This window comes from Populus trichocarpa, chromosome 1 (assembly GCF_000002775.5).
Source record: "Populus trichocarpa isolate Nisqually-1 chromosome 1, P.trichocarpa_v4.1, whole genome shotgun sequence".
NCBI lineage: Eukaryota > Viridiplantae > Streptophyta > Magnoliopsida > Malpighiales > Salicaceae > Populus > Populus trichocarpa.
In genome coordinates, this window is record NC_037285.2 from 40,526,275 (window position 1) to 40,541,848 (window position 15,574).

Here is a 15,574-nt window from a genome sequence, read left to right on the forward strand (position 1 = left end):
GCCCTCAAGCATTCTCACCACGGAGGTCATTGATGGCTTAATGATTATAACAAAAAAAAAAATCATAATGAAAAAACAAAAAATTCCTATTGATGCAAAAAATCATAATGGTTTAAAACTTTGTGATTTCAAGTAGATATTTTACTGTATACTTTGAATTAAAAAAAATTAAAAAACTCCTAAAGGATAATTTTATATTTTTTTGCTTTCAAGAATAAATAAATCATTTTATTATGCAAAAAAAGTGGGAAGATCAATTTGTCTATGATCAATTTGATAATGATCAATAAACTATGAAGAAAAAAATTATATTACCCTGAAAGCAGGTTAATGGATTTTGTTTGAGAAAGGCAAAACAATTAATTCATTATTCCAATCCACAACTACATGGGTCTTGGGCTACAATATTTTACTAACCTCTTTTATTTATTTTTTCTTTTTTATAATATCTTGTTTGGCAAATTAAGTTTCCCTCAATTTTAGTGAGAATATGTATTATATTTTGGACATTAAGAGATCCATTGAGAACCAAGAGTAATGAAGAATGCCTTTCATAAACTTGAAAATATCTTGCAATATATATTTGTAGATGGTTTGTGACATGTTGAGCTATTGTGAACAAAGAAATTTAATAGGTAAGAGCACGATGTCCTTCCTTCATGTTGATGTTTGTTTGCAACTTGCATAGTCCTTTTATATACTGTTTTGGCCTTTATAAGATTTTAAAACGCGTCCACAGAAAAAAGAAATTTAAAAAAAATGCTGATTTTAAAGTTTGGATTAAATAAATAAAAATAAATAAATAAACATCGCTGCTGATCCTACCCGTTGAAGTTGAAATAATGTTTACCTAATAACTTATCTCTTTAATTTTCGCTTTTGAGTCATCTTTGATTTTTCTCCAGCTGCAACAGAGGCCTTTCCTAAGTCATTTTCCTCATGCAGCCCCCCCCTCTCTCTCTCGCTCTATAAAACACGTCTACGTTTCACTAACCAATTAATGAACAGCAAACCTTTCCCCACGCAAAATAAAGCAAGTTGCTGTTGATCATCTTTAAAATCTCCTTCCTGGTGTTTTTCTTTCCCTCCAGCTAGCCACCTCGCATTACTGAGAAAAACACGCCGTTTCTGCTTGTGGTTTTTTGCTCTTTGAGCATCGTTCTAAGTTCCTCCCAGATAATATAGCAATTACCAAGAGAACGACTTGTGCTTTGCGCATGGCGTTGTGGCCACCACTACTGTCGAAGACTTTCTCTGTTTTGGTTTCTGGATTTGTGGTGTTGAATTGCTTTGCTGTGGACAAGTTTGGATCCCATGTTCAAGGAGTCACTGCACTCTTGCCACTAGATGAAGGTACGTACGTGCTCCTAGCAATTCAATAATCTCACTCCCTCTTTAGCATGATTGAAGGTTCCCTTTTTCCTGGAAAATAATTTATTTACAGAGATTGACGCTTCTTATTTTTATTTACTCTTCTTAAATAAAATCAGAATCATTTCAATTTGTGATGATTAGTGAGAGAAATTAGTATATCTACTGAGAAAAAAAAAGAGAAAAATAACAATTGTTATACACTTCTTTTAGTTTGACTTGTTATCATCCACTATCAGTTTCTGTCGATTACTATAAAATCAAAGATTAAGTAAGCTTAGCGTTATTAATGATTTCTATTTACAGTTAAACAAATCAAAATTAAGAATAGCATTCATCGAAGACAGAGAATGAAGACTAGTTGACTTGAGACTGTACATCAACAATTATTTGAAGGTTGAAAATGACTAAAATATCCATATTGTAAAGTTGATGATGCTTTATTTCAAAATGTTTTCTTTGAGGAGAGATAATAATAATAATAATTGGTATGTTGATGTCATCAAAGCAATTATTGCACCTTTACAATAATGCCAAGTGACAGATAATTTTGGTGGAAGGGTCCTACCTTTCTGGTATGTTAATTGTACTCGTAATGTTGCCTTTACCTATAACTAGCCATCTAAACCGCGGGGCCTTTTTTTTTTTTTTTTTTTTTTCATGAAAACATTATATTCAGCACGTTTTAAAATAGAATGAAAATTTTGCTACTTTGATTATATATACTCAACTGGAAAAAATATATTGGTTTTATTTTAATTAGAAAAAATAAAATAATTAATTATAGTATATGGACATAAATAAAATTTTAAAAATGATAACGATAACCTAGAATTTTTTTTAAATGAGACAAATAATTCACAACTAATTAAACATTGAAGAATAAAATGAGATAAAAAAAACCTAAAAAAAAAATCAGTCTTTGTCAACCCGAGTTAGCATGACAAACCTGTAACCCCGATACTCAGGGACATGTCAACCTGAAAAATCCTACCAAACTCGCAATTCAAATCATGATATTGAAATAACTTGATAGAAACAAATAAAAAAAATTATATATAAAGCCTATTTTAAAAAAATCAATTCATGTTAACTTTTCAAACCCATGACTCGGGTAATTAGACTCAAAGCACTCTATCTGAAAAAATCATGAAACTCAATTCCCAATTAATTAATATTGAATGATGAAATTAAAAAAAGAATTTTAACCATACAAAAGGATTAATAAAAAGTCAGTAAAAAATAAATCGTAAAAAATCACAAAGAGTGTCAAGCTATGATTTTCAGGGGAGGAGAGAGAGAAATAAAAGAAGAAAGACTCACTAGTGAAAAACCTAACCACCACCGCCTATAATGCCACACCAGTAGGAAGAGGACATGACAACGCTTCCAACAACAAGATAAAAGGATATTTTTGGACGTTGAGAGGCTTCACACGCGTTGTCCGAAGTGTGTTGATGTCACCCACGCATCTTCGAGTGTATCGCACGCGCCCCAACCTTTTTCTTATTACTTTCTTTATGTACAAAATGACTCAATCAAACATAAGCTGACTTGATAATAACAAAAAATACCTTTATGATAAGACAAAAAAATCCCTTGAGACTAGTTTAAATTTTTTGACTTTTAATGACATTTTGGTTGTGTCACTGTGATATATATATATATATATATATGTGTGTGTGTGTGTGTGTGTGTGTGTGGTCAAATACAAAATTTCGTCTCATCTTATATGATAATAATGAAAAAATAATTTTAAAATTACCAAATTGCCTCTTGACAACCTTATTGAAATTTTGGTCTTTTCACCATGCTTTTGAAATGCAAAAAGGATATACTTGCCCTGATCAATTTGTTAATGACTAATGCGTTATATGAAAAGACTTTAATGCCTCCAATAACTAGTTTTATATTTTTGGTAGGAGAGGCAAAAATGTTATTACATTGTTCTAGAGAATAGTGCCAATAAGTTTGCATCTATAATATTTTTCAATCCATGTTTATCTTTTGTTAAGTAGGTTACTTACCATACTAGGTTGCGTGGGCCAAAATGTTTTTGAACATAGGCCATATGATTTTTTTTTAACATTGCACTAAACTTGGTATATCATATCAAACTTGAAAAATATTCTTGATTTAAATTGTGTGGGAGTTGTCATGATATAATATTGTCGACTTGACCGGTTCAAAAGAAAAAAAAAATCAAAGGAAAAAAAAAAACAACTCAGGTTAACCTACCAAACTCGTGACCTAGATCATGGATTCTATTGAGTTCAATTAGATTTTTTTTATCTTATTATGTGATAAAAAAATAATAGTTAAAATTAATCAATTATTGAATGATAAAATTAAAAAATAAATAAATAAAAACACAACGTTAAAAGGATGAGATTGAAAAAAAATTAAAAAGCTAAAAAAACACAGAGAGAAAAAAAAAGACCAAACGTGCTTATTTTTTTAAATGGGTGAACAATATACAACCCGTCTCAATTAAAAAAGAAAAAATAGTGCAAGGCGACGTATTGCCTGTTACTGCCCAAAATCCAGCCACCGTTGTGGTGGCTGGTAATTCTAGGGGTGAGATTTTGAGGGTGAAAACCCATTTTTCAACCCATTTTACTTAAAAACACATAATAAAAACCACTTTAAACCATCAAATAACCTTGAAATCACTTAAAAAAAATCAATTGAATCAAAAAATAAAAATGGAACCAGATTTTCTTTTTTAGACTTACTTGTAGACAACCCATAAGAATTCAAATTCTCTCATTGAATGAAACCCTTTGACACAAAAAATAGTGAATATAATCACTTAAAAGTATCCAAATTGATCATTTTCTATCTTCTCTTTCTTTTCATTCGAGTATCTCTCTTATCTTTCTAACTCAAGGATTGATAAAAAAAAAATTTGAATTTTAGAACCACAATGAAAAGTGTCTCTAATGTGTGGTTAACTATATGTTTTTTCGTGTTTTACATTTTAGTTCCATATCTTGTAATTTTATATTTTTTACATAATTTCAAGCCTAATTTATTCTAATTGGACTATAAAAGACTTTGATTAAAAAAAAATAAAAAAATAATTTCTTTGTTGTTCATATAAAACCAACCCCATCTCTTTTAATTATTTTGTTAACAAGCCATAATTATAAGACTGACCTGGTCAGCGAATCATCATATTTGATGGATTAACCTGATGACTCACCTACTTAGGTTCTAGTTATGGATTTTTTTTACTAAAATGATATAATTTCTAGTTTTTTAAATAAAAAATCTCAAAAAACATAGTTTCAAAAATTAAAAAAATCTTGATTAATCCATCCGACCCACGATCCAATCTTGAATCAAATCAAATCAATATTAGAGTCTAAAAGTCTAGAAATTATATAATAAGCAAGAGCACCCCAATGTTATACTGTTCTCACCTCTTCGCAATAACCGATTGTTTCAGACTATCAGTGCACCGACCAATCTTACACTAAATACAATAATTATTCAATTACTTAGTTGAGCTGTCGGTGTTAGCTGCTCTCATACAAAATTATCTTGTATGTATTTTAAATCTTTAAAATATTATTGGAATTACATATTTTACTGATAAATTAATAAGTATTAAAGTCAATAATTATTAAAGAAAACCTTATTCGCTTAATTTTATAAATTTATACCTTGTTGAGACTAATTTTAAGTGAGTTATTATAGATTAACATTTCAATGTGGATTTGCATAGTAAAATATTGATTTTACCTCTTAATGGACAAACTAACAGGGCTTGAATTTAGAGATAGGAGAGTTTTTTTCACAGACATATTAGTCATTACTAGAAAAGAAGGGGTTTAACTGTATTTTTATATTTTTACTTAATTGCCCATGAAAGACAAAATAATAATAATAACTTGGATCAATGGGCTTTTTAATCTTTGATTTAATTTTTAAACAAGTAAGTTACTTTATTGTCTTTGAAAATTAAAAATAATTGTCTGACATAGGAATTCTTTTGTCATTTAGATGTGGTGATTTGATAGTTATTGAATGTTATTGGGGATAGTAGTGTAATTTTGGTCCGTGTTATCTATATGAATAAGTGACGCGTGTATCCCAATGATAGTCTGAGCGGCAAAAGTGATCTTTTTTTTTCTCTCTCCTACTCGATTTTTATTTTAGCCTTAAAAAAATCAAATCAACCTCTAAAATTTGTTGTAATTAATATTTCATTTTTATTCTCTTAAAAAAAAATCAAATCAACACCTACTCTCATGTCTTTTTTTTTAAAAAAAAAAAAAAAACCTTCTCATTCCTTGTGTTTCTCTCACCCTAAAAGGACTCACCTTTTCACGTATTTATAGTGGTCAAAACTAATTGTTGAGCATTGAAAATGACATCAGAGCTAGTGCGCATCGATACGAACCATTTAACCTTAAATAAAATGGAAAAAAAAAAAGAAAAAGAAAAAGCAAAAGGGAATTCACACGAAAACGATAGAGGCAAGGGGATAAGAAAAAAAATCCGTCGAGTTATATAAACAATGTATAGGGTGGCTACCACATCACATCAAGATTTATAATCCATATATAGTGTTCTTTCTCACATCCCAAGCTACAATATATTTCCTTCTCCAACTTCCTATTCTCAAGATCTTGTGAAAGATCTTCACATTCATTTTAAATGCAAGATTCTCTTTTCTGGTGTTTTTGTTTTTTTTATTTTCATTGTTTTTTAATATATTTAAAAACACGGTTGAAATCATTTTTTTTTTAAATTCAATTTTTTTTGTTTTTGCTAAAAATTATTTATTTATTATAGTTTTGTATTGTTTTGATGTGTTAATTTCAAAATTAATTTTTAAAAAATAAAAAAATATATTATTTTAATATATTTCTAAATAAAAAAAATTTAAACAGATCTTAAAATGTAAACGCCGGCCCGATTTGACACCCCCACCATCCCCGAGCTCGAGGATTTTGATGAATTCATTTCTTTTCACAATTTCACCTTCTCTTTCAACGCTTTAGCCAAGACTTATTGAATAAGAATGTCTTTCACCCTTTGTTATCAAAGAGTAAATCTTCTTTTTTTATTAATTTATTTCATGATAAATTTTAGCTTACCTTTTGTAGACATTGATCATTATCAAAAGCTGAATATTCTCCCAAAATCAAATCATTGATGCTAATTTTATTGTGAAATTTGGAATGGAGATTCAGTACACAGCACCATGAACAACACAATCCAATGAAAACAAAAATAATAAAAATCGTGTACTCATAAAATTTAACATGGTTCTACAAGATCCTATATACATTTGAGAGTAACCCTTTCTTACTATAGGAGTAATTAATTTAATACAATAAATATAATTATGATTTTTATGCCTAAAACCCAACATATGAGAGTACACCCACTCTCACACTTAAAAAAATCTTAGCATTTGTGTTTTTCATACCCTAAAATCACTCATCTTTTCACCTATTTAAAGAAAATAAAACATATATAATGTATGAAAAAGGAAGGAACAAATTTAGAAAACAAATGAGTCTCATCACCAACATATATAAAATTCATTTATTTTGCGCAAAATCTAATGTAATTTAAGGAGCATGTATCATAATTAAATCTAAAATGTATTATAGTTATTAAATTCATATGATACTATTCATCAAAAGATTTAAATATTATTAAAAGTGATATATATAACTAATTGTTTGAATTAATCAAAATAAGAACAAATTAAAAAAATATAAATAAAAGGAACAATTTGAAAATTTAAATAAAATGTTGTCATTTTGGTGTAAAAATAGTGACATACAAGTACTAAATTGAATAGTTTAAATTACAAAGGCTAGACAACACGTGAAGATATTATTAGTGTTTATTAAAAACCCAAAATTAAACTATTTGTAAACAATTTTCAACACATAAAACTAAGATGAATATTTTGAAATTTTGGAGACTAAACTAAAATATGGTTGTTTGGATGAGTGGGGATAAGAAATTGCTTCATCGATCAATTTTATTTTATTTTATTTTATCCTTAAAAATATTAATATGCAATAATAATTTTCTTCCAGTTTTTTGTTTTTTTTTTTAACTATGTAATAATTGTTTTGGTGTTGTGTACTATTTTATTTTAATAAAAAAAATAATTCATTCCTAATTTTTATGAGTATTTTGTGATTTTTGCTGTACAGTTAGTAATTGACTCATGTGAATGCCTAAATCCTTCCATAAACTGGAGGAATTTGTTAGGGCATTAAGAATCATTGTACATATATCATCATCATCATCATTTTCTAGCTGTGTTTTAGCAAAGCCTTCATACATACATTATTTTATGGATAAATAATATTAATATTATTATTGCTTTTAATTATGGATGATTGAAGTTCCTGAATTGTATGTAACAGTGCAAACTCTTCAAAACATATCCAACAAGTTGAACATCAGCAGCTGGGCCACCATCAATCGAACTTCTTGCCGTAGTGCACAGTGGAACCAGACCATCAACAGCAAAACTCAAAGCATTGTTACATGCAACTGTACATTTGAGAATGGCTCTGTCTGTCATGTCACTAACATGTATGTATGTTTTCTTTATAGGAAATATTCAAGAATCGTAATTCTTCCCCTTGCAAAAGCCATGATATTTATATATTATTTTCATAATAAATTTTATGTTTTGTGAAGGACTTTTTCATAATACAACTCTTAGTAACTTTTTCTATTTTTTTTTTAACGAGGTCATAGTGATGGCGATACGTTCTCCTATTTTAAATATCAATTTATGCTACTCTTTTAATAATAAAAACACAAGCACAAATGTGTTCATGGTAGCATGTTTCCAAGGAAACAATTGATATATTGCTGTTCGTCAAAAAAAAAAAAAAATTAATGGAGAGCAGAGTCTTTGTATGGTTACGTTTTCTTTTCTTTTTATTTACTAACTAGTTCTTATATTTTGTTTTTGACAGAAGCGTGAAAAGTTTTAATTTGAACGGAGTTCTCCCAGAGGAGCTAGGAGACCTTCCTCATCTGCTTGAAATGTAAGTGATGAGTGCATTTTCTACAATTCTTAATCAAGTTTATTAATATCATTATTGAATAGAGATCAATTGCTATGTATTTGGGTTTCTTTTCTTCACCTTTCCTGGCACACCATGTGCTTCACAGAGGATTTTAATTTATTTATCAGAACAAATGAAAGTTTTTATGATGATTCAAACGGTAATAGGTCTTTGTCTGAGTGGCTAAGAGAAACAGTGACTTGTAAACGAAAGGAATTATAGAATGACTAAGATGAAGCATTTTTCATTGGACAGTGATCTGACTCGCAACTACATTAATGGAACAATCCCTCCAAGACTTGCTCAGCTCCCCAACCTTAAGATTTTGTAAGTCTTTTTGTGCATTCTGTATATGTGAATGGGTTTTCATATCCCGATATGGAAATTCATCAACATGTTAACCTGTTTCCCAATTCTCTTCCATGTCTTAGGTCTCTCATCGTTAACCGTCTCACCGGCCCAATTCCGCCGGAAATAGGCAACATTACCACACTGGAGGAGCTGTAAGTCACAAAGCGAAATTCTTAAATGAAACGCTAAGCTAGAACGTTAAATCTTGAATTGGATCTTGCAGGGTCCTGGATGATAATCTGCTAGGAGGGCCTCTTCCTCCAGAACTTGGAAATCTGACAAGCTTAAGAAGACTGTAAGAAAGTGCCTTCATAGTTATAGTTTATACCATGTCTTGTAGATGTGTCTGTCTGTCACGTAATATTCAATCTCAGTTTTGTTATCTATGGTACTGATACTTTTTACTGATTTTGGAGGAAGTTGTAACTTGGTTTTTCTTATTCCTGCAGTGTCCTTTCCTCAAACAATTTTACAGGAAGGATACCAGAGACACTTGGCAATTTAAAGAATTTAACTGAATTGTAAGTGATGAAGTCGGCTGCAATCATTTTCATATTCAATATTTTCAGCTACAATATTCATGATTTATATATATGTTGCTACAGTATGATAGATGGGAGCGAACTGTCAGGGAAGATACCTGAATTTATCGGGAACTGGAGCAATATTGAGAAATTGTGAGTAATTAGTTTTTGTCCATTTTTCTGCTCATGCTATCCTCTAGGACAAGCTAATTTAAATCTCATTTTCGTTTCCGTTTCTCAGGGATTTGCAAGGAACATCCATGGAGGGTCCTATTCCATCTACCATTTCATTGTTAACAAGTTTAAAATCTCTGTGAGCACAAACAAGTTCATTCATTCCTGTAGCTATTCAATCATCTTGCGATTTTTTCCCCTTTTGCTGTTAAGAAAGTTCATACGCATGAGTAACCGATTTTTCTCTTCCAGGAGAATATCCGATTTGAATGGATCAAGTTCACCTTTCCCTAATCTAGAGGCCATGAAAAACTTAGAAAAACTGTGAGTTGAATAACCCTGATCACGATTCCTATGTATTGAAAAGCCATTCTAATTACTTTTGGATTGCCTTAACTATAATAAACTGATCATTGTTTACATTCTTGCGACAGCATTCTGAGAAATTGCTTAATTAATGATTCAATCCCAGACTACATTGCAAATATGTCGTCTTTGAATTTTTTGTAAGTTTTTCTAACAGTTATCCTTATGGAAATGCTTGATTTCAAGGATCTTATTTCTTCCCTATAGATGTTATTTTGAATTCAAAAGAGGCAAATGATTGACACAAGCTTATTCCATCATTTGGCTTTTCATTGAAGATAGATAAAGTAAGGTGAATCAGAAAGGTCTAGCGATAAGTTGATCCCTTTATTTATTTTTGTAGAAATAAGAGAGAGTTGCCATAGTTGGTTCATATTTATGAAACAGGGTTGGCTAATTTGAACTACTTTTGCATATGATCGCACAGTTAGGACTTGGGGCTCTCTCTCTCCATTTCCTTGAAACCTGAGCCATAATCTAGCAATGTTGAGATTTCATTAATTTGTATGTATTTCGTTACAGAGATTTGAGCTTCAACAAGTTGACAGGCCGAATCTCTAACTTCACGAATTTGGAAAGCCGAACGGTGTAAGTCAATACGTGCACATGCTGAAACACACAGGTCCTTAATTTTTTTTTTCTCGTATTGGCAGCTTGTTTATTGAATTCTTGTTTAACATATGTGTAGGTTTTTGAACAACAACTTACTAACTGGAGAAGTGCCTAATTGGGCATTGAACAACAAGAAGCCAGTGTGAGTCGATAATGATGCTATCAATCCTGTATTCTTGTTTGGTTACCATGTTATTCGTACTCTGATAGAATTTTCAGAAATTTCTTGTGTCCCGTCATATAAGAAATACGTCAATCTTCATTTTTCAGCAATCAGGAACTGTATTACCCATACCATGGAAAATCTATTTCAGGGATTTGTCCTACAACAATTTTACGTGGTCAGCTTTAGAAGGGTCAGCTTTAGGTGGTTGCCAACAACTGAAGAAAGACCAGTAAGCATTATTTTGCTCATTATTTGTTTTCTCTTCCCGATTTGTCTCGTGTTGCTCATTATTCTACTTCAAAATTCAACAGGAACTTAGTTTCTAGTCATTTATCAAATAACAAGTAAGTTCCTCTTTTACTGAGATGCTTTGTGAAAACTCTGGAACTATGAATTGCTGACAGCTTGAATTCTTGTCTTTTAGCACTGATGAGTGGTGCTTCACAAAAGGCCTTCCTTGCACACAAAATCCTGAATGTAAGTATGAAAGAAACCATACAGTACTGATGTTCTATGAAAAAGTCATTACATAAAATCACCATGTTTACTGCCCTGTTGAAGGATATTGATTGTTCTGCAGATCGTTCCTTGTTCATAAACTGTGGAGGGGTCAGTGCGCCTTTTCATGATGATACATATGAAGGAGACTCCACTGATGGTGGGCCAGTTGCATTTTTCTTTCTACAAAGACAATGGGGTTATAGCAGTACTGGGACTTATATGGAGAATAATTCAGTTCCAACTTCCATAGCAAAAAATGATTATAATCTGAGTGTGACAGGAGTTTATGAAACTGCTCGCCTTGCTCCTCAATCACTCAAGTACTACGCCCTGTGTTTGCCAAAGGGAAAGTATAAAGTGCAGCTCCACTTTGCGGAAATTATGTATTCTAATGATCAGACATATAGAAGCCTTGGGAGGCGCATATTTGATATATCGATTCAAGTAAGCAAAATGATTTTCAAAAAGCATGCATGCTCGTCTAAGATTTTGTTTATTTCGTGTGATTTTAATCTCTAGATTTCCTCGTGAGGCCTACCATGTGTTTTGTTAGGTCCTTGATAAGTTTTTGTTATGCCAATGAAAAGATTTTTCACTACTGTTTGAAACTTTTTAGGGTTATAATTTGAACTTTTTGCCGCAGGGGATCACACTTCGGAAGAATTTCAATATCATGGAGAAAGCTGGAGGAGTTGGCATCGGCATCACTGAGGTATTTGATAATATAATTGTTAACGGTAGCACACTAGAGATACACTTGTACTGGGCAGGCAAAGGCACTACTTTCGTTCCTAACAGAGGTGTCCATGGACCACTCATATCTGCCATCACAGTGACACCAAGTAAGTCATGGCATATTCAGAGTTTTGATTGATTTCCACCCACGAACTTCTCATCTAATTCTTTCTCTACTTGTAGAGTTCAAGAACGGATCAGGATTATCAATTGGAGCTGTAATCGGTATTGTAGCTGCTTCATGTGTACTTGCTGCGCTGTTTTTGCTGCTACTCCGATCGAAAGGTTACCTGGCAGGAAAGGAACTCGTAGACAAAGGTGGGACTGAAGGCATAAGTATCTCACTTGTTTGATTGTGCGTGTGTCATGGTGCTTTCGATTCGTCTTGTCTGGCTGATTTTGAGATTCTCTTTTTGTAACAGAACTTCGCGGTCTGGATCTCCAAACTGGTTATTTCACGTTAAGACAAATCAAACATGCTACCAATAATTTCGACACTGCGAATAAGATAGGAGAGGGAGGATTTGGGCCAGTTTTCAAGGTATTCATGCATTTTCAATCTATTATTAACCTGGTGATGCACTCGGAAGAATAATAGATAGAAACAAGCACAAAAAGACACAAATTTTGATAAGGGAAAAGGATCCAAGCTTTATAATTTATTATTCAAAAATAAGATTTAATGATGTCCCGTCTCTTAAGATATTTTATAAAACCCTTAAATAAATTAAAATATCATATCCCGATAACAAATCAAAACTTGAAAGTCGTATGAAGGAAATTAATACAAAATCTAAAATAAAACAATAAATTTAAAAAAATCAAAGAAAAATAATAAAATCAGCTCAAATAGCATCTTGCGAGTCTAATTTCAGGATATCCAACTATCTGATATTTAACAAATTGGTTTCCATAGATCTTACTAAATTTAAGTCTGACTCAACATATAATTTTTTTAGGCACTACTCTGATCTTATGTGATAAAACCTATAACTTATATTTTTGGACCTAGACTTATTTTATTATTAGTCCATTAAAACATGTGATATGTTACCTGTATAGTTTGTTCATGATTAGATTCTCATATTGTGATAGATACTCGTCTAAATGCTCAGAACCTTTACTCTCCACAAACACGACAGCATCGCATCGCTTAGGTTGTGCACTTGGTTGTCTCGGGCCATGAATAAAATCTACCATGCTTGCAAAATAATTTTATACAAGGGGAAAGGATATTATCATCTTCAAATATTCTGAAATTTCAGTATGCGCCTTTGATTTCAGGGTGTATTGTCAGATGGTGCTGTAATTGCTGTTAAGCAGCTATCATCCAAATCGAGACAAGGGAATCGTGAATTTGTGAATGAGATAGGCATGATATCTGCCTTGCAACATCCCCATCTCGTGAAGCTTTACGGCTGTTGTATTGAGGGAAACCAGTTGTTGTTAGTATATGAATACTTGGAAAACAATAGTCTTGCGCGCGCACTTTTTGGTACTTGCTTAGTTGACCATCTACTTTATATACAGTGAGAATATGATGGAGCTGTTTGCCCTATTCCAATGTATCCTTGTTTTCCAGGTCGCGAGGAACACCAGCTTCAATTGGACTGGCAAACAAGAAGGAAGATATTGTTGGGTATTGCGAAGGGGTTATCATATCTTCATGAAGAATCAAGGCTGAAGATTGTGCACAGAGACATAAAGGCAACCAATGTGCTGCTTGATAAGGATCTAAATGCCAAGATATCTGACTTTGGTTTGGCCAAGCTTGATGAAGAAGAAAACACTCATATAAGCACGCGAATAGCTGGAACAATGTGAGTTCTCTCTCTCCCCATTGATCTCTCAATTTAGTTTCGCACCTGTAAATAAAGGGGTTAGTAAAATCTGCTTGTAATCAATGCAGTGTGTTGAAGGTATAATAGTGTATGATTTTACAGGGAAAAACTACCTACAGATTTATTCTGCTATCTTATGACCAAATGCTCACCATTCAATGCTTATCTAATTTCTCTTTCAGAGGTTATATGGCTCCAGAATATGCAATGAGGGGTTACTTGACAGATAAAGCAGATGTTTACAGCTTCGGAGTTGTTGCCTTAGAAATTGTCAGTGGGAAGAGCAACACGAATTACAGGCCGAAAGAGGAGTTTGTTTATCTTCTTGATTGGGTAATACATATATATATCTTTTACTCTCAGAACGTCGTCCTACATATCTTACATTTTCTCTGACCAGCAATGAGCATAACTGATTGGAACATGCATGGCCTTGATTTTGTTGTTGTTTATCTCCTTTTTCGCTATCTTCTTTTGCATGAATTCTAGCTGCTTAATTTTCCCCCATGACATTTCATGAAAGGCTTATGTCCTGCACGAGAGAAACAACCTTCTTGAGCTTGTGGATCCAAGGCTTGGTTCAAGCTACTCAAAAGAAGAGGCGATGAAGATGCTGAACTTGGCTCTCCTGTGCACCAACCTCTCTCCCTCTCTGAGGCCAGCAATGTCCTCCGTGGTGAGGATGCTTGAGGGCAAGATTCCAGTTCAAGCTCCAATAATCAACCGTGGTAGCATGGACCAGGAAGCAAGGTTCAAAGCCTTCGAGCTTTTATCACAGGATAGCCAAACACAGGTCTCCTCTCTGTCTCAGAGCAGTCAGGTGCAGAGCAGCAGCGTATCAAGGGATGGACCATGGTTAGATTCCTCATATTCCCTCCAAAGCAATGATGAGACTAAGGATCTTTATCCCATCAACTTAGATTGAACGATGGAAATCAGATGAAAAACCCCTATGTGTAATAATATTACGGCTGCTAAGAGAAGAAATCGTTTTGTAGGGCTAGCTAGAACAAGCGATTGGACTCTTATTGTCGGCACAGGTACACCTTTCATGTTGTATAAAAAAAAACATATTTAATTTAAATACAAAAAACAATCTAATAATTTAGTTACATTAATCAAAACCAAATTAATAAATTTTGGTTTATCAATTTCTTATGCGATAAATTAATCTTTGTCTATTTAATTTTCTCTATGTAGTTTTTTTCTTTTCTTTTCTGTATTAGACTGCCCTAGACAGTAATTAACTTCGATTAGAATTGGAAAAAAGACCTAAAAAAATATTGTTTTATTTCAGCACGCCAGCAAGCCAGAATTGACCATGCATAAGAAATTCCAATAATTACCTACAATTAATACTCAATAACTTGGGAAAACTTATGTAGCTTTAATTATTTATATCAAAAGCAATTTTTTTTTTTTTTAATTTAACCCTTCCTTTTCTCTTTTTTTTTTCTTTTAATTTCATTTTCAAATTTTTACCGGATTATTTTAGACTAATCAAGTCAATTAAATCATATCAGGGTAACTTTATATAGTTTAATTTTAAACCTAATCTAAACAATTAGTCGAGTTTAAAGGTTTTTTCTATTAAATTTTTTTTTATCAATTTTATCCTTAAATTTCTTTTACCAATTGAAAGAGTTGTTTTTGAATTGAGCAAGTTAAAATAATATATAAAAACTCTGTGTTTGAGGTTGAGATTGATGTTAGATATAACCCAATCATACACAAAACTCAACCATAAAAACGGTACAAAACTCAACTTCAACCTCCAAAACAAACATTAGCTAAACAAGAAGTTACATCAAAAAGTTATATTCTTCTCGCACAATTAGAAGCCCTTTTAGATATCAAGATTTTGAACACTAC

General features: G+C 32.0%; 1 protein-coding gene across 1 annotated transcript; it reads left to right on the forward strand.

Annotated features, from left to right (window-relative positions):
• Window positions 1–892: 892 nt before the first annotated feature.
• On the forward strand, window positions 893–14,869 carry LOC18110558 (probable LRR receptor-like serine/threonine-protein kinase At1g53430). Its single transcript, XM_024595733.2, has 24 exons — window positions 893–1,353; window positions 7,776–7,947; window positions 8,340–8,411; window positions 8,688–8,759; window positions 8,864–8,935; window positions 9,007–9,078; window positions 9,233–9,304; window positions 9,389–9,460; window positions 9,549–9,620; window positions 9,734–9,805; window positions 9,916–9,987; window positions 10,370–10,435; window positions 10,536–10,601; window positions 10,774–10,854; window positions 10,937–10,969; window positions 11,050–11,102; window positions 11,206–11,570; window positions 11,770–11,968; window positions 12,045–12,179; window positions 12,284–12,402; window positions 13,146–13,356; window positions 13,444–13,681; window positions 13,885–14,035; window positions 14,226–14,869. Exons 1-24 carry the CDS (start codon window positions 1,218–1,220, stop codon window positions 14,625–14,627), a joined length of 3,075 nt encoding a protein of 1,024 aa, XP_024451501.1. The 5' UTR covers window positions 893–1,217; the 3' UTR covers window positions 14,628–14,869.
• Window positions 14,870–15,574: the final 705 nt, after the last annotated feature.